Source organism: Brachycentrus maculatus, unplaced genomic scaffold (genome assembly GCF_059751285.1).
Source record: "Brachycentrus maculatus isolate JH-2025_06_01 unplaced genomic scaffold, ASM5975128v1 h1tg000781l, whole genome shotgun sequence".
In the NCBI taxonomy this organism is placed as follows: Eukaryota; Metazoa; Arthropoda; class Insecta; order Trichoptera; family Brachycentridae; genus Brachycentrus; species Brachycentrus maculatus.
Window position 1 is genome coordinate 262020 of NW_028281509.1, and position 27450 is coordinate 289469.

General features: G+C 28.1%; 1 protein-coding gene across 4 annotated transcripts in view; it reads right to left on the bottom strand.

Annotated features, from left to right (window-relative positions):
- Rdl (Resistant to dieldrin) overlaps positions 1–27450 on the bottom strand; it is a 132428-nt gene that overhangs the window by 45430 nt on the left and 59548 nt on the right. For all 4 annotated transcript variants that reach the window (XM_088275082.1, XM_088275079.1, XM_088275080.1 and 1 more), the window contains exon 4: positions 2247–2473. In XM_088275082.1, the coding sequence (XP_088131208.1) occupies positions 2247–2473 (227 nt within the window). The remainder of the gene's footprint in view (positions 1–2246; positions 2474–27450) is intronic.

Below are 27450 nucleotides of genomic sequence, written 5' to 3' on the forward strand. Positions count from 1 at the left end.
CGTAATATTTCTTATTCAGTAAAGAATTTTAATTTATATTTTTATAATAGATTTTCCATTAAAGCCTTCCGAATGTTATTTTTTCATTAGTTATTTGATTTGTTTTTATTTGATATTTTATTTGATTCAATTCGTCATTTTGAAACAAAAAACTCAATTATTACGATTGAAAAACTTGAGTTCCGTAGGTAGATGTAATGCGGCCCAGACACCACGAACTGTATGGACCAGAACAAAGTTTAGGTATTTTGTTTGAGAAATATCAATCTTCACATTGTGATTTATCATTGAGATTGATATTCTATCTGATATAAAGTTAATAACGATTAACTGAAGGCGATTGTGGAAGCAAACGCTTGAAATTATGATAAAGTTTGTAGCAGGTTTTGACATCAAAACAGCACTGATTTATTTGTTCCATGTACGGTTTATATGTACGTATGTAGGCTTTTGTTACTTCTGTAACAAAATTCAGGGAATTATTATCTCCGTAAACATTTATTGTTCACGACTTGGAATAATGTATGTAATTAATAGACGATTATTTCGTAGATAAAACTTGAAGTACTGAACTATCTATTGTCTGTCCTTTTGTCGAACCGGAAGATGAGATAAGACGGAACCGGTAATGGTTATTATCTTCTTCGCTGCATCCCTTACTTAGCAGATGATTTCGTCAGGAAACTTGAACCAATAGCAAAAATCAACCCCTCGAAATATCAAAGGAAATTTTCTTTAATAGAAAACCTTTGCGTTTGAAATATTACAGGAAAGATTTACCCTTTGGTGTATAAAATATTGACGTAACAAATAGTAAAATATAAGGTGAAAACCTTAGAAACCTTAGAAAGGAAAACCTTAATCATCATCATGATTTGGTACAGAAATGATAAACGATCTTTGTATATTTATACCTGAAATCATTATTCATTTATATCTAACCTTTGGTCGAGGCTGGTCCAATAAGACAGCATCACAAAGAAAACCCCTTATTCGAATTATAACAACTTGAGTGAAAGCTTCTTTTTACGAATCAACGTTGAGTGCCGAGGCGAGCTTTGTATGTATTTCATATATTTTCACTTGATAAACACAATATATTTTGTACGTTTATTGCATTTTAAGGTATGTTTACACTAATTATTACTGCATAAATCACCTACAAAAAGGAACATTGTTAGCAAAATATATATATGTACCTTCATAAACACTTATAAATGTACCTTCATGTACACTTCAATGGGATTAAATTTACCACATTATCATGTAGTACATTCATGGTACATATAATTGTGTACATAGCTTACAACACTTTCTTTCTCAAGTTTGCAAATACGGTTTGAATATAATTTAAAGGTTGTTACAAATAGAATAAATCCTTCGTTATGACAAATTATTACTGTATAATAGGTTAAAAAATTGACGACAGGAGAGGAAGATCAAGAAATTATGCGGACCCTGTTAAACCAAAAACGAAATGTGGTAGAGGCTAACTACTACATAATCTCATAGTTTTGGGACAAATATTTGGATTTATACCAAACAATGACTGAAGAATATGAAGATTCAAAATTTAAAATGTTATAAACGCCTTCGGATAAATTGTACAAAGAAATTATAAAACGGTGCAATTAAACATTAACTATCTTGGTGAACATATCTATAAAGAATATAGCTGTGCATTATTGGATGAAATAAAAAAGTGTTATTTCACCAAAACAGCGCAACACACTCTGGAAAATTCTCAGTGTCACAAGTCGATGAAAGCGATAATTAAATTAAATTAATTACGCTTCAAATTGTTTCCCTACCCACCTTACTTTCTTTTGGAGACATCCGAAATGATTTTACCAAAGAAAGTAATTTGTTTCGAAAAAAAAGATTGCTGAAACTGGGGTCTATTTTGAGAGCAAAGACAAATAGTTCCACAAAAAAGCACCGAAAAGTTAGAGCATTGGCTTGAATGTATCACTCTTGAAGGAGTAGGTTAATAGATAAAGTCGAATTTCAACAATTTTATTTTGTTTCAGTTAGACCAAAGATGTATTGAGCGATGTGTCACGCGAGTATGTTTTGTTCTAGTTATAAAACTAGTCGCGGTGCCAGACGATGCGCGGATTTCGGAAAGTGAGACTCGCAATACATATCGCAATGGGTAAATGCTAAATGTACACAGAATAAAAATCACAACGACACTGAGACGGTTCGAAATTCTTTTCTTTGGAAGTTAATTTAATATTACTTACCGAATGCTTCTCGTGATGGAACCCGAGTGGTGTATCCTGATGAACTCGTTACTTGTGGTGGCTATGTGGAAGTACGACTGTTTCTCATTCACGAAGAATGTGTCTGGCACCCAAATGTTCTTGATAAACTCCGACCCCACGGAGAGCGTCTCTACTCCTGGCCTCTTCTTGTAAGCGAGACGGGGATCCGTCCAGAACTGACGGAAGTAGAAATCCAGGGTGAAGTCCTAATCAATGCAAAACGCGGTTAGTTTCTCAACAACAAAATATCGGCCAAATACTACGATGCTCTTTTTACCAAAATAGACCGGGTGAAAACAATTTCTAATTATTAGTGTATGACATTATGCTATAAATTGTAACAGTGAAAAGATTTGCAATAATCCACAAAATTGAATATTGTTGTTTAATCCGTTTTGTTTTACATACACCGAACGATAAACTTTTGTTTTATTTCATTGTAATAATTGACTTCTTAACAATCATATCAGATCAAGTCATATCATATCAGAAAAATATTAATAGATTTTCATTTAGGGTATTATGGTAAAAGAGCAGCGAATGAATTAATGAATTAAAATAAAGCAGAAAAGGACATTGTCAAAACACACTTGATTATTTTTTCGTGATAAACTTATTGTTATGGTATTTTATTTATTTAACATCGTCAAATGGTATTTTATTTATTTAACATCATCAAATATTAAGTAAGTTTTCTTAAGGAATTTTACGGACAACAATGGAAAATACATTCCGAGCCATTGTTGAAATTTCCCAACTATATATCTACGTTAATCGGATTGTCTAGCTGGAATAAAAAGTTTTCAAATGTATTTTGACGCAGCATTTTTTATCTGAACCATTTTCAACTATATATATATTTTTTTAAATGATGAAGCGCTAATCGGATTTTTTGTGAATATTTATTAAGGGGCTAGGGACGAGTTAAGGATTTTTTATTATTATTTCGAAATAACGATAAATGATGTTGTATTATCTATTAAAGATATAAAAACTAAAAAAAATAAACATTTAATTTGGCATGGCATTTGTAGTATGATTATAAAGAATTTATGTGTTTCAAGCGTACTTACTACTTAATATTAAATAATCAAAATAAAAACTTAAATGAAATTAATTCAAACGTTAACTCGTCTACGTATATCTTTAAAACAATATGTACAAAGCAAGTTTTACTCTAAGATTTGTTTTAACCTAGGTACTACAATTCAGAATAATAAAAATGATTAGCATTTATTTAATACTATATAAAATTAAAAATAACCATTTATATTTTTTTTTGTTTTCGATCAAAATAATGAAAAATGTATTCATTAAAAGTAAAATGGTTCAGATAAATTTGATTGTTGTATTTAAAAAAATACTAAAATACTAATACTTAAATAGCACAACACGATAATTACGCATGCAAGCTGATGAACGATATCGGACCTGTGATAAATTGATCTGAATCGTTCGAGTGATGAACGACCAAAAATCAGATTAAGCACAGCCGGCTTGCGGTTTAACAGGACTAAATGTCAACAGCACAGCAGACCTAATCAGCGTGGTATAATGGACCGTTTATCATGCAATAAAACAGGTATTAAACATTTCCAATACCGGATATCATCGGCCGTCAGAATCGGATGCGTTGTCAACATACCCTTAATTAAACACTTTCAAAGGAAACTAATATTGACACGTTACATGCACAAGTACACTTAATTAGGCAGACAGGTGCCGTTACTCGATTTCAAGGAGAAAGTACGTTGGTTTGCGCATGCTTTTACGTGCAATAAATCGGATAATGTGACGGCAGCCTTCCAAAGTTAACATATTACCAAAATATGTGTGTAAAATCTGTAATATGAAATAAATTAATGTGTGATTTTAACATAAAAAAGGTAAAGGTAATCTAGTAATTTTTATACATATTGAATATGATAGAACATCTATTTTAATCGAACCGAACAAATAAATTATAAATAAAGCCTTTGTATTAAGAACAGATCAAAATTGGTTAGAACGTTGTAGAAAGTAGAATAAATAAATATTTATTGAAAAATAAAATTACCTACCTCGAGTAAATAATTTTTATGTGGTCTCCGCTTGAAAATCTTACGGGACGTTTTTTATTCATTTTAAAATTTAGACATTCATGATTATCAACTTAAAATATTATTATAAATCAATTAGACAATTTAAATGATATAAAAAAGTGTAATATGATGGCAAATTTTTACACCGTACAATAATACAGACCAAGTAATAAAAGTTCCATCCCCAAATTCAGCAATTAGGAAATAAAATAAATGCACTAAAATATGTTTAAAACAGTATTCTTTTCTTTTGATTTGCCACCTAGCCACACCGAGTTAGGTGCACAGGGCACTGCATCAGATTGACGCGGTGTTACCTTGATCATCAATTACAAGAAGCAAGGCGATCAGTCCTGCGGTTTAGATTCTTAGATTTACGAGAGCAATATTGTAAATTAAGGGATACAGATGACCAGAGTGAAGAACATTACCACTATATGGGAAAGGAAATTGAGGACATATGGTAAATAGGAAAACGAGAATAGCAGTAATGGTTGGGCACTCGGGGTTGGCTACCCGTTCGAAGTAGCGTGTTACCTGTTAATGTATATAAAAGATTTACACTTAAAAAAGAAAAAAGTTTAGCTGTATAAATATTTCTGTGCTGAATCAATATGAGATTACATGTTTCAAATGTGAGTATATAAAACAACAACGTTTTGAAAACACGAAATGTATATAAATAATTCATATTTATTTTATCCTGAACCAATTCTATTGGGTAAGGAGTTCGCGTGTTTAGCAGTAATTCTTCACGTGCAGTCATGTGGATTACCCTTAGTTAATTGTCAATACTTTTCGCTATTATTCATGAATTGCTAAACATCCCCAAATCACAAGAAGTTTTGTAAACCTGGCACCAGATTGAATCCGATCAGTTCATTCGATGGATATTAATAAACTTTGTACAAGACAACTATTTAACTGATTATAACTATTTTTATTTTTATTATTTTATTGTTTTTTTTTATACTCGTACATGTGGATATTGTTCATGCTATATAGATCCATATATTAATATCGTCAATAAAGTAAAATTTTGATTTGATATCAATTGATACATTTAATTTCGTTTTCAATGATTTTACTAAAATTTACTGTATGTAATGTATTTTTCAGTAAATGACGTTTAATGAAGAAATAAAAAGGTTTCTATTTAAATGTTATGGTTTAATTGAATTTTAAGTTTTTTTTAATTACAACTTCTTGTTACATTATAAGCAAAATGTGTTTGATTACATATTTTTGTTTCCCCTCTCAGTTGATAATGCATGGGCTCAATGCACAAGTAATATGACTTTTAAAATTTAATGCGAAAAGCCTTACGTATCTCCGTATCTGGTACCTATCCAGGGTAACAAATTGGATGTTAATGTTTGAATTTTATGCTCTTCAGACTGAATTCGAGATAGCTCGCATGCTCCTCCGATCTGCTAACTGTTAAAACAACGTTCACGAGTAATTTTCATAAAAACACAAATTTTCAAATCTAATAATTAAATTTATTTTTCTTTGAAGAACTACTGGATAGGCTACAATAGATTAATTATCTCTCTTTTTAGATGTTTTGTAATGATCAATATGAAAATATGGCAATTTGACTGGGGAGAAAAGGGGTATTATATAATCATATAATCAAATCATGGATTTAGCCGTAAAAGTTCCAGAAGACAGTAACAAGCTTTAAGCCCATAAATTACAATTTGAAAGGGCACAATAAAATGTGGACAAAATTCAACTTGAATTTTAAACCTTATAACATCATTTGAACCGCTTAAGCAGGTATAAAATTAAAATGTCAAAGTTTGTTGAAGGAAATATTTTAATAAACTTCAAAATGATTAATTTTGTTTGAATGTAGTAAGCGTCCATTTATTTATGAATAAAATAATCTAAAATTAAAACTTACAATATAAAGGTAAAAATTGACACCGCATGATTAAAAATGCGTGACAGTAAAAAGTAGTTAGTAAAAGCATAATTTTTCATAGCTTAGTAGTAAGCATATTGTGATACTGTGCACGAAGTCTCGCTTTTGATTCTCGACTGGGTTAACAGAAAGGTGAAATATAACCCTAAAACAATATATAATGCACAAACCTATACAAAGATGATTATGAAATTTACGTTTTTTCGATTAATTAGTAATCGCTTTAAAATATAATCTGCAAAATTCTATGGAGTACATTATGCGTCATTAGGTACGGATGAGAGAAAAGCGAATAAATAGTATTAATAAAGCAATAAAACTTTTAGAATTTCAAAAATATTTAAGATTAAATTTAATTTTAATTTAAATTATTAATAAGGTAAACGGATAAATTGACGATTAACCTAAAAATGCTCACAAACCGGCTTTGGGATGCAAAAATATGTTTGATCCCTGTGAATAAATTCTATGTAGCGTTTTCCTAGTATACGGAATTAACCAAAATTATCTCTCTTAATTTCCATCACTGAATTTGAAGATTTATGAATTTGAACTGGCATAAAAAGAAATCAATTGAAATTGAAGCAAGAGTTTTGTGGAATCATCTGATACTACATAAAAATTTTTTGCTGTTTTTTAGGGTGACTTTTATTTATGTACTCATTTGTAAAAAAATAATTATACTTTAAAAATAAAAATACATTTATTTTGGTATACCTACTAAATTACCTTTCTTTTTTATATATACATTTTTTTACGAGAAATAAAATAAAAATAATAATTAGAATATAAGCGTTACATAGAGAGAAAACCGTTAATGAAATAAATATCAGTATTAGGAATGAAAATCGTAATTAAATTACTAATGTAAAACGTAATGATAACATTAATTAATAAAATGCTGTTAAAAAATGTGTGTCTCTTTTTCTTTCTTTTCCGTATCCTTACCTAATAAAGCAAAAGAAAAACGCATTGCATAGATGTATCGTAATCTTGGTGGTAAATCTCTCGAAGGCAAGGTAACGAGTAACGTAACTTCTTGGTCATTGTTTAAAGTTTCAAAATACAAACAAAAGAATAAATAGATGCCAATATGTGTGATACAGTAAAGAGAGATTTTTTTGTAGCAAAATCTGTCTTTAGAGTTTTATACACTTTGGATTCTATTCATCCTCGACGGCGTCCCAGTACGCCGTCATTTTGTTTTTGGAAAATAATGATAAACAGAAACGTCGCCAAAAGGAAGTCAAGTGTAGTACTGCCACCAGAAGCTGATCTTCCACCGGGACCTCAAGGTCGAGGACCTGCTGCTCAACGGAAGATGAACATCAAGATCGCCGACTTCGGCCTCTCCAATAGTTTATACATTGCAATATACTTTTATAAAAAAATATTATGTTTACCCAGCCGGGAATGAAGCCGGGATCTCATGCATGGTAGCTAAATGTGATAATTACTACATTACAGAGGTGGTAAATAATACAAACATATTTTTCGAAAGCAAAAAAGGCACTGAAAAATTTATGCCGCAGACTTGTAACAATTATATATATTTTTTATTTTTTATATTATACTCCTCTCTTCGCCTATCAGCAAATTTGGTCCTCTCAATTAACTTTTTTCATTTCACGTAAACAAATTTCAATACAAACATATTTAGAAAACGCATTTATATCTGAACTAGACGTTTTCGTGAAATTCGGGGCTCACGAGTTTGAATATTGAAGTAATAATGGTTTAAGGTCTGAAACACACAATAGGCTTTCATCGTCCACGCTTGTTCTTTAAAACGATTTATAAAGGATTGGAGAAGACTTGAAGATGTTAACGTCAATCGGGCTTTTAAGATCATTGTGCATTTTTACGCACTCGTTATAACTTTTATTTTATTTCTAAAGTTTGTTGCAGAGTAAAAAAGATAAAAATATAACATTATGTAGCAAAACTGATAAGTTTTCAGTACTAGATTTATTCATATAATGCTATTTTTCACACTAAAATCTATGGTCAATATTTCTAGTAAGATATTTGAATTTTATATTTATAAATTTAAATAAAAATAATTAGTGAAGATAGACAGAAGTAAATAATGCGTTTTAAACAACTGACGCGAATAACTCATTAAAAGCAACCGAAAACTATAGTTGATTGGATTTATAAAGACAGAGTAATTATTTTCATAATTATTTTCTTTCAAACAACGTGATCGGCTTTTACGCTACACATTAATGCTCTAAGCTTATAATATTTTGAAAAACTTTGCTGCACTTTCAATAAGTATTTCAAAACATAAAATGCTGTGAAATTCGAAAACGTTTCGAGAGATTCACTGCTATTATTAGGAAACCCTTATACTTCATACTGACTTCTCATTCGGAAATCCAACCCATTACTTTGTGCGTGGCAGCCTCGTGTGGAAACCGGTAAAGAGTGTCGTTTGATAGAATTTTCACTTTTTTAAATGTAAAAACTCGCATACAGAATACCCAAAACACACTTTATTTCTCCACATGTCAAGCGACAGAGTATGGTGTTTTGGCATGAGCAACGATTGTTTTTTTCCATTTTGAATGTACATGAACATGTCATAACTTTTCAGTACTTTATTAAAAAAAGAGAAAAGTTTCAAACGCTCAGACAAAGGACTGGTTTTTCTCACGTATAAAAGATAAATAGTTATATACCTTGGTAATAATATTTCAATATTGGTGGATTTATGCTGTATTAAAGTAAATTCAGCAATGATTTTTTTTTAAATGAATTTATTTACTTTGAAAAATAAATGATAATATACACTTCGTCCGTCCTTCCTTCATTTCAAATAAAAAAACGTATTAAAATTATGTCTTGAGCGCTTTTATTCCAAATTTTAACTACAAATTCCAGTCATCCAAAACCATTTAAATAATTTATGTTTTGATAATTTTGATGAAATCAAAGTGCATATTTTTATTTTATTATTTTTAAATACATAATTTAGTAGTTTGAATAAAATATTCCTCTGTTTTTAAAAATATGATCAAATAAATAAATATGAAGTGTCTACCGAAAATTCATATTAAGAAAAACATCATGCAAATCTAAAGCTTTGAAATTTAGATTAAATGAACACAGGTATTTAAATAAAATGAATAAAATATTAATGAAAACATAATGAGAGTAATAAAACTGAGTAAAATAATATTAATGAAAAATCGTTTTATGTATTTTTATTTATACATACATATATGTATATGTAAAGAGTTAATACAAATGGTTTAATAGTAAAAAATCGATATTTTCGTATTTTAAAATCATCTGAAGTTTGTGGTAAGGTAATATAATACTCTCCTTATTCACAGTTATGTTTTACCACTCAAAAGCTCTTATTTCACGACTTTTGTACTCGAAAGCAGCATTCCAAAGTCAGGTTAACTATAGACTTAAAGTCTATAATTGACTCATATAGTTATAAGTAAGCAGTTTATTAATAATAAAACTGTACTTTGCACTGTATATATAAAATGATTTGGTTTGTAGAATTATGAATTGCTTTCGATTGGGAACCCCTAATACGAAAAATACACAGATAATTTGGGAAGTAAAACCAATTCTGAATATTGTAGTACAAAAAGCTTCATTATGTAACAAATTATCACCTGATTTGTTATTCTTATATAAATAACTTAGTTGTTGTACACATTAAACATCATTGAATTGAATTACACGTGAAGATATGATTCAATGTGTAGATCTATTTGTATTGGTAAATTTAAAATACACAGATAATTTGGGAAGTAAAACCAATTCTGAATATTGTAGTACAAAAAGCTTCATTATGTAACAAATTATCACCTGATTTGTTATTCTTATATAAATAACTTAGTTGTTGTACACATTAAACATCATTGAATTGAATTACACGTGAAGATATGATTCAATGTGTAGATCTATTTGTATTGGTAAATTAAAAATACACAGATAATTTGGGAAGTAAAACCAATTCTGAATATTGTAGTACAAAAAGCTTCATTATGTAACAAATTATCACCTGATTTGTTATTCTTATATAAATAACTTAGTTGTTGTACACATTAAACATCATTGAATTGAATTACACGTGAAGATATGATTCAATGTGTAGATCTATTTGTATTGGTAAATTAAAAATACACAGATAATTTGGGAAGTAAAACCAATTCTGAATATTGTAGTACAAAAAGCTTCATTATGTAACAAATTATCACCTGATTTGTTATTCTTATATAAATAACTTAGTTGTTGTACACATTAAACATCATTGAATTGAATTACACGTGAAGATATGATTCAATGTGTAGATCTATTTGTATTGGTAAATTAAAAATACACAGATAATTTGGGAAGTAAAACCAATTCTGAATATTGTAGTACAAAAAGCTTCATTATGTAACAAATTATCACCTGATTTGTTATTCTTATATAAATAACTTAGTTGTTGTACACATTAAACATCATTGAATTGAATTACACGTGAAGATATGATTCAATGTGTACATCTATTTGTATTGGTAAATTATCACCTGATTTGTTATTCTTATATAAATAACTTAGTTGTTGTACACATTAAACATCATTGAATTGAATTACACGTGAAGATATGATTCAATGTGTAGATCTATTTGTATTGGTAAATTATCACCTGATTTGTTATTCTTATATAAATAACTTAGTTGTTGTACACATTAAACATCATTGAATTGAATTACACGTGAAGATATGATTCAATGTGTAGATCTATTTGTATTGGTAAATTATCACCTGATTTGTTATTCTTATATAAATAACTTAGTTGTTGTACACATTAAACATCATTGAATTGAATTACACGTGAAGATATGATTCAATGTGTAGATCTATTTGTATTGGTAAATTTAAATATTCACCCAGCACGAGGCTCAAAAATATTTATTATGTGCTTTAAGAAAATCACTAACGTTGAAATAAGTATTCCGCTAAAGTACGATAAAATTTCAAACATATTAAAGATAAATTCCTTGTTTCTCTGTATCAGATATGAAGAACTTTGACATGTAATATTTTTTAATTCTCAATTTCTAGTACTTTATTTCTGTGGTGATATAATTAAAAAATGATTTACTTACTAGGAGTTTTGTTTAAAATAATAGTAATTTATACTTCCAGCTGTGACAAAATTTACGTTAGTGTCCAATACCTACCCAAATCCACACAAAGTTCATGCAACACTTTTCTTACGTATAACTATGTATGGATTCTATTAATCATACTTTATTTCAGTAATATTTATTAATTGTTAATAATGATAATTTTTTATACAGATTATACCTATCAAACTCATAACAAAGTATTATGGTTCTTAATATAATACTATAATGTTTAACGAACATCAAAAGTATACAGATTTGATCATTTGATAGTTATCAGTTTTTGCGTCTGTTAAAAAAATTTAAAAAATGTATTTTCAAGGGAAATGTATAAGAGACAAGGTTTAATTAACACAAGATACGACAGTAATAAAATTTAGTATACCTATGTTCATACACGTATACATACAAAATACATATGTATTATATGGTATTTGAAAAAATACAGCAACGCGACATCACAAAGCCTCGCGAGAGCAGAATTTGTTGAAAATTTTTCATTTTATAAAATCCTTTGTACTAAATATAAAACGTCTCTAGCCTAGGGATATTTGAAAGAATATTTTTTTTTACTTTTCTTTGACTAACCAGATATTCAACATTTTTATTATAATTTTTAGAACTGGTTTATATCTCTCTCAATAGCAACACAATATCGCTGATCGTCATTTTTTAAAAATAAATATTACATTTTCTAGACGAGTTTAGTGTTTGATTTTTTTTTCACTGAAAAAATTAATCCTGAAAATATAAAACTCAATCGATTTTCGAAGATTAAAAAAATATCTACCAAATACTGGATTTTTATCCTAAGAACAATAAATCAATATTTTTGTATTTTTTTCTTAACAGATGGCATAACCTTCTTTCAGTTGTAACTAAGATACCAAAAAGATTATCACAAAACTACATAAATACGATTTTCGAAAATTAATTCAGTACGTTTTCTTAGATCTTGCAAAGGGTTCATTACCTGCCATTTTCCCTATATATATGTATATATGTATATATATATATATATATATATATATATATATATATATATATATATATATATATATATATATATATATATATATATATATATATACATATATATATATAAATATATATATATATATATATATATATATATATATATATATATATATATATATATATATATATATATATATATATATTATATATATATATATATATATATTTATATTTATATACATATATATATATATATATATATATATATATATATATATATATATATATATATATATATATATATATATATATATATATATATATATATATATATATATATATATATATAAATATGTATATATATATATATATATATATACACAAAAACCAGGTCGTAAGCATTACAATGCATAAAAATAAATGATTTGTCTCCATAGAGAACCCTTAAATATTTAAGTAGATTGAACTTTATTCTTACGAATAATAAAAGCAACTAATTAATAATTCCTTACTGTCTTAATATTCACTATTTAAGAAGGGTTTTATTGGTTACATAATTTTAGCTTGGAAGTGTATAAAAAGTACGTGTTTTTTTGTTTTATAATTTAAATATATTTGTATACGTTTTAATCAAGGTAACTAAACAATACACGTTTTTAAACTTTTCATCATTTTATATTTTTTTATAGTTAATCAGAATAATCCATTAAGTATTTTACAAAATTAAAATCCATACATTATTAGTGAACCCATTCCTCATGTGTATTATTGTTATTTTCAAATTAAACTTAAAATTTAAACAACTTAAAAACGGATCTAAAGTGCAGTTGAAATGTACTAAAAATATAAGAATTCTCATCTGAAACTTCTTGACATTGGAGGATGCAAAGGAGCTGGAAGTCAACTGAAGAGCTTGGACCAGTTTGAGTATTCCATATGCTCAACATAAGGAGGGCAAATGGATTGTACTAAATGAAGAATAGTGGATAAAACTTTTTTTTAAAGGCTACACATATAATTCTATAACTTTAACATAAAACTATTTGAGGAATTTGGATTTGAAAATCAATACATTAAAAGTATACTGAGAAGTGAACTTTATTTAAATTTTCAAGTAAAAGAGTTTCAATCCTGAATTTTTTATTCAGGGCGAAGGATAAAAATGTGTATAACATAAAAAACAGTATTGTAGTCTACGTTTTACAACCAGAAAAGTATGTTTTATTTACAATAGGAGACGTCGAACCCTTTTCTATGTCCATTGTCCGTCAGTTTTTGCAAGAAACGTATTTATTTTGACTCACGTAAAATTATTTAAAAAATATGATGATTTTCGATAACAAATGCATGTCGCATTACTTGCTACGTTTTGAAACGATTTCAGTGATATTCTAGGATTTATTTATTGAGTAATAAAGTATCATTTTAGTTTTATTAAATTTACTTTAATAAAATAACAAAAATATGTATAGTTTATTCCACATATATTTTATTTGACTAGTGACCGGGTTTCGTCGTTACCGACATCACTAATCGGATGATGTTGGTAACGACGTATCTCGGTCACTGGTCAAATTAAATATTATATATGTGGAAAAACTATATAGTTTATATTTCATTTTATAAATGCAGTTGCACTAAGAAATGCCAGTAGTAAACATAAAATTACTTTCATTTCATTTCAAAATTCAGTTTAAGGTTAGGGTTTAAAGTTTAAGGTAAACGGGATCTTAAATTAAAATTAAACTTTATTAAAAAGCAAACCATGTTTATTTTTTATTCAATAAAAAAACCTTTTAAAACTGACTGAAAAAACCTTATAAAAACTAATAAAACCAACTGAAAAATTATCTGGCACAAAAAATGTCGAGAGAAAAAAACTTCCATTCTGCACCCGTACCATAAAGTGCAGAGGAATAGTGTTTACTGAATACCAAGTGGTTATTTACGATTAGGTGTTTTTCGTACGCAATGTGTAATCGAATTAGTCATCTCACGCATAACTAGGAAATATATTAACCACACTAACCCGTAGGTATTAAGAGGTGTAGAAATTCTATTTATATATTATGAGAACGTGAATAATTTGAATATTTTAACAAAAGCTTTGGTTACGAGTATTAAGGTGTAAGTTTAAGGAACACATAAACGTATTTCTTACAATTTACGTTAAAATAAATCTAAACTTAGTTTTGGAATCTGTGTAAATTAGTATTAACCTGTTATCTTATTTAATTTTAATGAAATGTACATAAATTACAACGAACTTACCCCACAAAATTTCCCTAACTTATTTAAGAATTCCTTACCTATTTTAATTTTCATTACGTTACTAAAATATCAGTCATGTCGTATTCCGCATTTTCATTTACGAAAATTCTATCTTAAAAAACTTCCGATATATTAGGGTTACTTTTTTGTAAATTAATTTAAATATTAAATCCAATTCAATTTTAATCGTTTGGTCGTAAATAACGGTATTTTAATTTCATATTACAATAAATATTTATTTTTAATATTTTCAAAGAAACATTTTAATCGCAATAATAAAAATCTTTTTCCTATTGGTTTAAGTTGCCTCAGCCAAAAAACCTGCAATGGGCTGTTAACTGATAGTGAGTTCTTTATTTACAATTATACGGTTAATATGCTTAAAAATAATCTTTTATCGATTATTTACGGTAATTATGCTTAAAAATTCTTAAATCGATGCTTGTTTTTATAAAGTTACAGAACTAAATATAATATACAGTAGTAAAATCCTTATTTATGAATCAACATGTCAAAAGACCGGTTAGAATCGACATCAAAGTATTGTTTATTTGTAAAACTATGTGTTATTTTCCCAATACATATACCACAAAGGGAAAAATACTACATATTTCTGAAGGAATTTTTTTTTATTTGAAATGCATTTCGCATTACCTGCTTGGTTTTGATATGATTTCAGTGATATTCTAGGATCTATTTATTGATAATATGGTTGCATTTTTAATTTTATTCAATTTACGTTCATAATATAATAATATAAAAATTATTAAGTATTTTTTTCACAAATATTTAATTTGACCAGTGACCGGGTTTCGTCGTTGCCTACATCACAAATCTGATGAAGTTGGTAAATTCGAAACCCGGTCACTGGTCAAATAAAATAAATGTGGGAAAATATATTTTTGATCTCAAGGCCTAAGTAACACGTCATCGTGAATTCGGGTGACGTTTTTTAATCGACTTAAACTATAAAGATGTATATTTTAAATATCTTTAAGTTACTAACCAACATACGAGTACTTGAGGTATCCAAATGCACGAGTAGGAGAATTAATATGCAACGTCGAGTGCCCTGACCTATTGCTGCAATTCTTCTTTGCCATTTAAAATTAATGTGCTTCACCTGAGCTCCGCTTATATATCCCGCTTTGATTTCCAATAATATGGAACTCGAGACTGATCACCTTTTATATATTTATAAATATATATATATATATATATATATATATATATATATATATATATATATATATATATATATATATATATATATATATATATATATATATATATATATATATATATATATATATATATATATATATATATATATATATATATATATATATATATATATATATATATATATATATATATATATATATATATATATATATATATATATATATATATATATATATATATATATATATATATATATATATATATATATATATATATATATATATATATATATATATATATATATATATATATATATATATATATATATATATATATATATATATTTATATATATATATATATATATAAATATATATATATATATATATATATATATATATATATATATATATATATATATATATATATATATATATATATATATATATATATATATATATATATATATATATATATATATATATATATATATATATATATATATATATATATAAATATATATATATATATATATATATATATATATATATATATATATATATATATATATATATATATATATATATATATGCTGATCCCTATGCATACTTACATACGGATAGGTTAACAGATTTCTTAGTTTGGAAATAATGCAAAGGAATAAAAAATACAAGAAATCTTGAATGGAAGCATGTAAGGGAGTCATCCATATGGAGTAAAATATTATTTTTGAACTAAAAAAAAGTTTTAAATAAACCGTACCAATAATTAAGCGTAATAAAAATAAAAATAAATCCGAGTAAAAGCATCAATAAACAAATAATCACATTCATAAATAAACCATTCAACATTGGCGTATTTCAAGAAATTCCGTAAGCCCGTGGCGTCAACCGACTTACGCTCGTCTACGTCTGCTACCAATATAAAAAATGTATTTCTAAATTTAGCGACAATTCTGTATGAAAAATGCTAAAAAAACTCAACGCTTAGAATTAAGATTTATTTCCTAAGATTTACAGATAGACTGTGGGTGAATCTCAATGCCAGTTTCTGCATATTGTTTTTTACTATATTTGTTTTCAGTAATGGTTCGACAATTACTTAAACTGAGTGTTAAAGTAATTGTCAACAATATATGTAAGCGGAAGTTAAACATCAACAGTAATTATCCTTGGACACATCAGAATAGCAAATGAGAATTCCAACAAAAACAAAAAAATGTGTATAAAGATTACATAACTTCATAATAATAATGGTTAAAGGCTGGTTGTTTATACATTAAATTTTGATAGCGATATTGTTAAAACTTCAAAAATATCGTTATCCCAATACAAATATTCTGCAGCATTATTTTTATAGAATCCTTTATAGGACGAATAAGAAAATTCCAACATGTAATTTTAGTCATCATTGAAAGCAAAAATATGACATAATTTTTTGCTTTAAATATATGTTTTATTTTAAAAAAAGGCCTAATTTCTTTTAAAATTTTTACAGTCAAAAATAAAATAAATTTCGAGAGTAAAAATGTCAATACTTGCGCCTTAGGTATATAAATATATCTTATAAACGTGAATGATTGTATCTGTTCGTTTCTGTAGTTTAGTGGCTATTACATTTGTCTACCATGCATGTTATCTCGTGGTCGCTTCCTGATTGGATATATTTTACTTTTCAAGTAAAATATTGTACTTTTATCCAGTTAAATTTGATAACAACATTTTTTGGTAACAATTTTTGTTTGCCATTATTTCTCTTTACTCTTTTTGTTTATTCGTATGTGATGTGCATATACAATTGTATAAATATATTTATAAATTTATTTCAATTTATGCAATGATTTCATGTGTTAAAATATATTGATCGTATTTTAAAAAAAATCATTATTCTCGAATCAATTTACAAAATATTAAAAACAGCATGAAAAGCTTGTTAGTCTTTCCACTGTCCAGTGTCAATACGTCTAGTTTTACGATCTCGAATAGTGAATGCGTTGGAAATGGGTTGGCAGTATGGTTTTGAGTGCTGAAAAGGGCGCGCGTGCGGCAGCTGAGTCTGACTGCGAGTCGCGATATCAGAGACGGCTATTTAAAGATTTGTCGAGCGAGTGTCGCCCCCTTAGAGTTGTACGTAGAGTGTAGACACCGCCCGTAGGGCTATGTATGTATACGACCCCTAAAAACGTTCAGCGTCGCATTGCGTCGCTGGCTCGCGGCCAGAGCGCCACGATACGTCGCGCAAGCGCCGACATAACCAACCACCGGCGGGAACGACGTACTCAATTCAAACTTTCAAAAGAAAGGACCAGCGCCCGAAGTTCCGATTCCCGGGCATGGCAAGGCCCGAATCGAAAACGACATCGATCGGCACGATGCGGCCCTATAAAGAGTACGTCACAGCTGTTCCGTGAGCGTGCCAGCGAAGACCTTCTGGGTACAAGAGCCAACATTTAGCATCACACCACTGCAACAATAACATTAATAATAATTATACAATATTTCACGCCTCCTGGAAATGCTACGTACAACTCTCAGTTTGAAAACGATCTATAATTTATAAAACGGTAAACAATTTACATAGCCGATACTCAGCGAAGAGGAAGTAACATTTATTATGTTTAACTATTTTTAAAGCTCCATATAAAAACTTTTTGTATCCAAAGTTATCGATAGTCAATTATTATTTTTATTTATCAAATATACGAGTATTTATTTGGACGGTCGAAAATATTTTTTTTCACAATTCTAAAAGTTTCAGCTTTGACCGTTCGTTGATAAACTATTTCAATATAACACAAAAGGGACGTCAGCGGACGTACTTGAATTGTAAATTATTTTATATATATATATATATATATATATATATATATATATATATATATATATATATATATATATATATATATATATATATATATATATATATATATATATATATATATTTACATAAATAATATATATGTACACATATAAATATATTTATATATATATATATATATATATACATTTATAAATATGAAAGTATTAAGTAGTTCAATACAAGTATTAATATTATCAAATAAAGATATTCGTTTCTAAACTGCAAACCAAAGGAAGCTAACAAGCAGTAAAGTGAAAAACCCAAGGGAAGTAAACCTCCCTAAGCATTTTTCAGAATTTGTTTTCAGTCTGCCCCATATATTGGAATCCTGCCGCAATCTTTGAACAAAATACAGGCATTTTCTGCTCGACCGCGACTTAAGTTATCGTATCGTACTCCTTCTAACACTAACAACTGTCCAAAGGTTTTCGCTCTTTGTCTCTCTCCAACTGATTTCAAGCCAAAGCTTTCGCAACTCGCTGAAGTATGTTGAAAATATATATTTCCAATCGTATTAAGTCGCAAATATCGTTCTACAGAAAAATTCCTTTGAACCAATCTTCTAGCAAAAATTTCGCATAGAGCCTTGTAAAGTAAAGTATAGTTAGGTGAAGTAAAGTATAACACTCTCCTTATCATTCATCGTTTAGTTTGTGTAATACCACTTTTATAAAAATAGTTTCACACAAAGTGAACGATGAATGATAAAGAGAGTGTTATATTACCATACCACAATGTTAACAATGCTTTTAAAAACATAAAGTAAATATGGATTACCATTTTGTTGGAAAATACCTTCAGCTTGAGCTCGACATAATATCGAAGATACTCTGTTTGAGTTCGGACACTAATGTTTATCATAAGTTACCGTTTTAGGACCCAAAATTAACCTTCAATTAAAAGATCGTGCTAAATTAACATTTAACTTTATCTACACGAACACGAAAGTAAAATCAACTATTTAAGAAAATTTAATTATAACAACAAAAAAAAAGCTTTAACTTAATTGATAAGCCCAGATTTATAATACGAGTATATAGCAACTGACATTCAGCGTAAATTGTATTTTTTTACATGTACATAAGTCATTTTTATCAAAACACATTTAAAATCCTTATTTGAAAATACAAGGAATTGATTACTTATTGTCAATGGTAAAAATTCTCTTCATCTTTTCTCAAATTCAATCTGGTTAAATATACAAAATTAAAACGGAAACGAAAAAAATCGTACAACTTGTTCGTCATGGATTTATTTTTCTTCCTGTGAAATAATCAAAGATAATGTTCGTGTTTGAAAAAGAATTTACTTTGAATAATAAATTACTTCTTCAACGAATTTATTATTTTTACGACGTGATATCCTTTCACCGTTAAAAGAACTTTTTCTGTAGTAGAATTTTCCATTTTTTGTTCGAAAATTTTATTTAAAACATTTATTTTTGTAGGAATTTCAGATAACAGTTAGACATATTTATTTATATTAAAGTAAGCTGGCGGAAAGAAGATGTTTACTATTTTATTCTATTCTAAAGAAATAATGTAAATAAACCCCACCCACTTAAGATTTTACTACATTTCCAACGACGCCTTTTACGATTTTAACTAATTCGATTAAGAAAACGGAAGATTAATAAATTTAAATACTTTTATATAAATTAGCAACGTTTATTTTTAGAGAAAATTCACTACGGTCATACCGTTTACAATTTTATGATAATATTTGATAATTTATAAAAACCGTTCTTGTAAAATACTACGTTATAATGATCATTGATATTCAAAGAAATAAGAAACAAAGTAATATAAAGCTACGAAAAGTACCGAAACCATTTTTTTGGAGGGAAAATGATTTTAATTTAATTTATTTTGTGTTTTTATGTTGATATGTTCTATATTATTTTTAGGGCAGTTTTAAAAAATGATCCCAACAAAGTGTGTAATATTACCTCCTGTTTGTACAAGAGGGTCAAAATAAATGTAATTATTTTTTACACCCTGGACCAGTATCTGAGGTGAAGGGCTGAGTACTTTGAATTCACTTATTTAACTATCAAGATAACACTGCGTCAATGCAGTGCTCTGACCTTTCTATAAATACGTGTGGATAAAGGCCAAGAAGAAAAAGAAGAACATCACTTTTTACTGATAGCTAATCCTAAAAGACCTTCTTTATGGTGCTGTGGAGCCCATGTTTAACAATGACCATAAAAATTTTCGTTCATTTCCTTGTCTTGAAATAGTTAATGCCGAATCAATAAATAAATTCAATATATTTGACATTTTACAATTTTTCATTATGTATTTAATACACTATGAAATTTTTTATTTATAATATTATCTGTTTTTCAAAATGTAGGATATATTAATTCTCTGACTCTCAACCCTTGTCCGCACCCCAATGGTGCATAGGGCATTGCATTATATAAACGCAGTTTCATCTTGATGATTAACACATGAAGGAAAGGTGATTAGTCGTCCGTTTCGGGTACCAGGCCAGGGCATTATTGAATAAATATTAGTCTGAAAAAATCATTTATATTTATTTGACTCCCCCTGGAATTCAAACCCGGGACCTCCAGAACGGTAGCTGAACGTTATGACCATTATACTCCGGAGGTGGGTAATAATTACGACAGTTAAATAATGTTTCAATGGTCTAAATGGCTTTTGGTGTGCCGCGGAATACTAGGAAGAATTTTAGTGTGTCGTAGGTGAGAAAAGGTTGCAGAGCACTGCTGTATAGCATACTTTAAGTCAAGTTCGAACCAATATTGCCTCATATTTCTATTTTTAATAACGGGTGCTTGTGCGTATGTAAAAAAATATAATATCTACATTCCACTATTTGTGAAAATAATAATACGTTTTTTATATCATATTTTTTACTGAGTAGATCAGTAGTCAGCGTATTTGGCAACCATACTGTTCCCAAAAATTCCCGGGTCCAAATCCAAAGGATGGTCAAAAAACATAATTTTTAATACTTATCTTTATTTAACATTACCATCTTAAATATTTAATATAATTTTATTGCACAAGAATATGTAAAAAAAAAAACTTATAGTCCTTGAGATTTATTTAAATCATACATTTATTAGTAGTAAATGTGCTACATTAACTCAAATATATCAATTTATTAAAAATCAATCTTTCAGTCGTAAAATTTAGGTAAACCTTATGTAAATCCCTAACACTAGAAACTTAAACCCCTTTAAACTCAATAATCACTTGCTTAAAACCGAAATCACACCTACTATAAATACAACACTACTTAATATCCAGTATTTATTCCACGAATAGAACTCTCTGAAGATTGTATTCTTAGATGTTGAATTAAATATAATCTTCAAAGAGTATAATTTTTAACGAATAAAAAAGTCAGTATTGAGTTGCCTACGTAATAATTATCCAAATTTATATAAATAATTCCCTACAACACGTAAGTTTTTAAATATACGTCTATTGAATTCAACAAATATTATATTTGGTACGGTCCTGGTTGACTTTGATATATATATATATATATCTATATATTTATATATATATATATATATATATATATATATATATATATATATATATATATATATATATATATATATATATATATATACACATATATATATATATATATATATATATATATATATATATATATATATATATATATATATATATATATATATATATATATATATATATATATATATATATATATATATATATATAATATATATATATATATATATATATATATATATATATATATATATATATATATATATATATATATATATATATATATATATATATATATATATATATATATATATATATATATATATATATATATATATATATATATATATATATATATATAAATTCTGGCATGAAAGTGAGATAGGTGATTGCTTTTGGGAGTTGAATATTAAAAAAGAAATTTAAACACGTAATAAGCCACTTTTCTCAACTTTTCCCCGTGAGTGACTTGGGACAAAGACGTTTTACCATGACTATATGTATTAATCGCTATTTTGATACGCAACTTCGAATTTGGTGAAAAATGTGAAGCAGTTTTCATTGATAAAATTACTGAATGTATATGAATACGTCAATATCCATAAGGATATTATCCATGGTAAGTATGTTTATACTTATATCATTGCAATATTGATATATAATCGTTATAAAAATCTATTTTACATCAATATTTTGTAAGTGGTTATAATACTTACACATTGATCAAGATATAAAAAACATGTTTTCAATGCCTTTTTTGTTGTTATTTTAAAAAATGTATAAAATATTAAGACCGTTGTGCCACGAATTGTGCGAAAGACCCAGACCGCATGCATGGTAACTCCGTAAGTAAAGCTTGTTGTATAAAACAAAAGTTATGTAAAATAAGTTCAAGTTAAATAAAAATATATTTAGTTTTAAAATTTCTCTCAAATTAAGTACAATTTCTTAATAAATGAGTTTTGCATAAAAAAATGTTTAAATTACAATCAACTACAAGGCGAAAACCATATTAGTTACGGTTTGATATTCAATTACTTAAACATTAAATTAATATAATACGTCTACAAATCCAGGGTGAAGCCGGTAAGTAAACAAAGTTAGTAAAACAATACCCCTCACTTCTGTGTTGTATGCGGTTTAAAGCGATCCGATAAGTTAACCCGTTCGCAACGCAAAAACCGAGGGATTAAATAATAATAACGAGTCAGCAAACCCGCAGATCGATACCCGTATTCAGGCAGGAGGGAACGGGGAGGAGTCGTTGTGTACACAAGTAATTGCTCAAAGAGATTGCGCAAATAGTGATGAAAAAAGGATTAATCCGAAAAGTCTGTAAGTCGCGTCACGTCCCGAGAGTGTCCCGGACTCTGAGTTATAGTTTTAAGGTTCCATCTTTGCTCTGACAGAACTTAATTAATTATTTTTAATAATTAATTGTCATGATTAAATACAGTTAATAATAAATGTGGGTTTATTAATTCAAGCCTTTACTCAAATTTAGAAAATTATCCATGAAACTAGGGTCAAATGTTTTTAATTAAAAGTTAGGTAAAATTAACTACTTTGTGGTTTCTGACGCAGGATGTTTTAATGAAAATACATTTTTTACGCCATTGGGTGGAAAATTTCTCGTTTGGGTTTCCCTTTTCGTACAGTGGTTTCTTGCCCTAGGGCAAATGCGATCAGGTACGGTATCAAAGGCATTGTGGTTAAACGCGGAGTAATTAGCGAAGCTCTAACGGTTATATTTTACATACATTTATATTAGCTATCCGCAGTGAAAAAGCGTAGCTTTGACTAGTTATCTCGAAAATTTAATGAACACTTCACAAATTAATATTTAAGAACTTCTAATTTTATTTTCATACTAGGTCGTTCTTTTCTTTTTCATTTCTTTAATTCGCTACTAAAGGCGGATTTTTTCTTCAAGTGAAAAATGAAAATCGCAATCTTTACAAAGGAATAAGTGTACCGACAAGCTGTCAATTACAGAACTGCTAAATGTTTTTTTTCAGAAGAAGTAAAAATGAAAATCATAATACAAGGTGTTTTGTAATAGTCTGGTCTTAATTGAAAAAAATATATATATAGTGCTCTTAAACAGTTTAACAAATCAAATTCAATCAAATTAAATCAATCAGATTAATTAAATTAAGATATTTCAAAATAAATGAAGAATGAGAGATTTAATATGAGAGACAGAGACAGAGAGAGAGAGAGAAAATCCCAATAGAAATACAACAATACAAAATATGCAATAAAATATTATATTTATTCAATATTGACACTATCATTAATCGATGTTTCAATTGATAATACTGATATTCATGGGTGGTGATAACCATGGGTGGTGTATGTCCGTGATTCGATATTTTCAAGATAACGAAAAAAAATTGCATAAATTGTTTTTCCGGATTTTATTATTGATTCATTAAGTTTGTTTTGTTCATGATAAATGTTACTTTTACAACGTGTGGAACTTTAGATGTTCATACATATCGTCTAACATGGACATCTACAACTTCTATTGATTTGTATCATTGTTTTATACGTCGCTCTCTTTTGCTCGATTTCCGTCGCTTCGGAATGTATAGCCCTCTTTCTCATTCTCTCTACGTTATATTCTTCTTCTCTCTCACATAACGAAATGTGCCTAATAAACGTGACGCAACCGCGAAATTTCACTTGCAATTCTCGTCCGATTAATGATTATTGAATCACCGCCGAAGAAGATTTTCTTTTTCAACAACTTTTCGTACAATTTTTGGCCCAGTATAAATAACTGACTCAAATTTCGGGTTAAGCTAGTAACACAAAAAAACTCATAGGCAAATAATTTATAATATCAGTCTATGAGTAATTCAACAAAACATAAGTATTTAATTGTGGCTGAAAACAGTTCACCGCTACACGGAGTTTTATGCAATCACTTTCATTATATCCATGCATGCAATTCTTGGTATACAAGTAAGAGTTTTACTTCCGCTTACAAATTGTTTAACAAACTTTCGACGGATTAATAAAAAATAAACGTTAATTTTTATGAGTGATTGAGTAATGCAAGAAATTTTATTCGAGTTTTATAAATAAAAATTTAGTATAATTTCAGGACAATTAGTTTTTGGGTTAGTTTTGAGAGTTAGTGTTAAAAATTCCCACGCAATCTGACAAAACTTCTCGGTTGCCAAATATAAGCTTTCGGATACTTTGTTTGTTTGTTCATTTCCCGTGACTCGTATATATGAACCCCTAAATCTTCTACAAGAATCTACTGGGTAGTTTAATGACTAAATAAAAAGGCTTCATTAATATATGAAACCGAAATATAACTTCTTTTTTAAAATATTCATAAGAAAAATAATAATATTTATATAAAATTTATTGTAAAAAATTTATTAATTTTATTTATTTATTAAAGTTTTATTTCTATCTGAAATACTAAAATAAAGAGCAGATCGTCGGATGACATCAAAGTCTTTACTGACCAACACCGGACGGATAAAGTAAAAGCATTTTATTGTCTCTCATTCATTCATTAAAGCTTTTTACTAAAAAATATAAATAAAAAGCAAATTTCATGATAATCAAAACATTGCATAATTAAGATGAGTAAATACTGATTATTGTCCGATTCCAATTGAATTATTTTTTTCACAACGTTAGATTGGGGAAATATAAAATATAAAATAACGTAATCTAGAATTGGAGCGATAATTTTAATTTCTTAGCCAAATGAACTTCGAATTTGAGGTCTAAGGTTTAAACTTGGTTCCTGTTGCCTCTTCTCTACACAATATTACGTTGAGAATTGGCTATTTCGATTTTTTTTCAAGTGAATGCTTTCTTTCCTCATCTGAAAAAGGAGCAAAATACGTGTTCATTTATGTGAATTCATAATCTCATTGTAATTGCACGTTTACATATTCACAAGAGAACGAGGCCATGGGTGGAGATTTCAAGTTTAATTTAAAATTAGGAAAAATGTTGGAGCAACTTAAAAATATCTGTGTTCCGATATGCAATTATAATTAGATAGATCTATTGAATAGACTTAACAAATAGGGACACAAAAAGGTATCAAATATTAAAATAATCAATATTATTACATTTTCCTAGTAAAATAAAGAAATATCTGCTAAAATTGTAAAATATTTTATGGCTTATTTTGATAGCACTGAAACAATCCGTTCCATGAGGTAACCGGGTAATATTTTGATTTATTTCTCGAATCAAGGAATTTATTTCGATCTCGTGAAATGTTTTCTTATCTCACCACTTCGCAAAGAAAAACAGCTGATTTAATCAATATTAGATGTAACATTTTGTTCGGTTATTATTTCAACATAAATTTACGTTTTCGCAAACATTGTGTAATTTGATATTTAGTTCTAGGTTTATTGGTAAACAAGGAATTATATTAAATTTCTTACTCTAAGTAAGAGTATCAATATTTACAGCGCGTTTAATTTAACTTTGTGTTGAGATAAAGATATTGTTTTTACGGAAAACTATTATATTTAGGATATATTATTTAATAAAATATAATGCCAGAAAATTCATTAAAAAAGGAAGAATAATAAAAAAATACTATTAGTTATGTGAACTATTGACGTGAGATAATTCATTGGAAATGTGAATGTTTTATGAGAAATGAAAAAAAAAAAATGATAAAATAAAAGAAATGCGTCTGTCAAAAAAATGTGATGGATAAAAAAAGAACAAGCAACAAAAGAAAGCAATGTTGTTGTATACAAACAGGCATGCACTATTGCCGATCCAGCTTTCTCCAGCTACTCGTATCGTCGCGAGCATGAGAGTCTCGCGCCAAGTTAGTCTGTCCGTGTGTGTCCCTGTCAGTGGGTGTTGCCACCAGCCCGCTCGAGACCTCGGGACAGGGACAGGGAAGTGGCGGGTGGCGTGGCGGTGGCAGGTGACAGGCGGGCAATGGGTCACGTCCTGCTGTGACCTTCGGTTGACCTTGATTTGGTTTCCACTCTAGGTCCTTCACCCATCCCCTGAGCGGCACATACAGTCTCAAACACTTGGAACACCGGCGACTAGGCTCCAGTGATCTCAACGCGAGTTACGTCTGGCGTCTCCTACTCGCGAGTAGGGAGCTCCGTGTTAACATTGCGTGAAAGACCGCGAGTGTGCAACCAGTAACCAAGGGTCACTTGGTCCATAACATCGACATGTCCAACACATGACAACA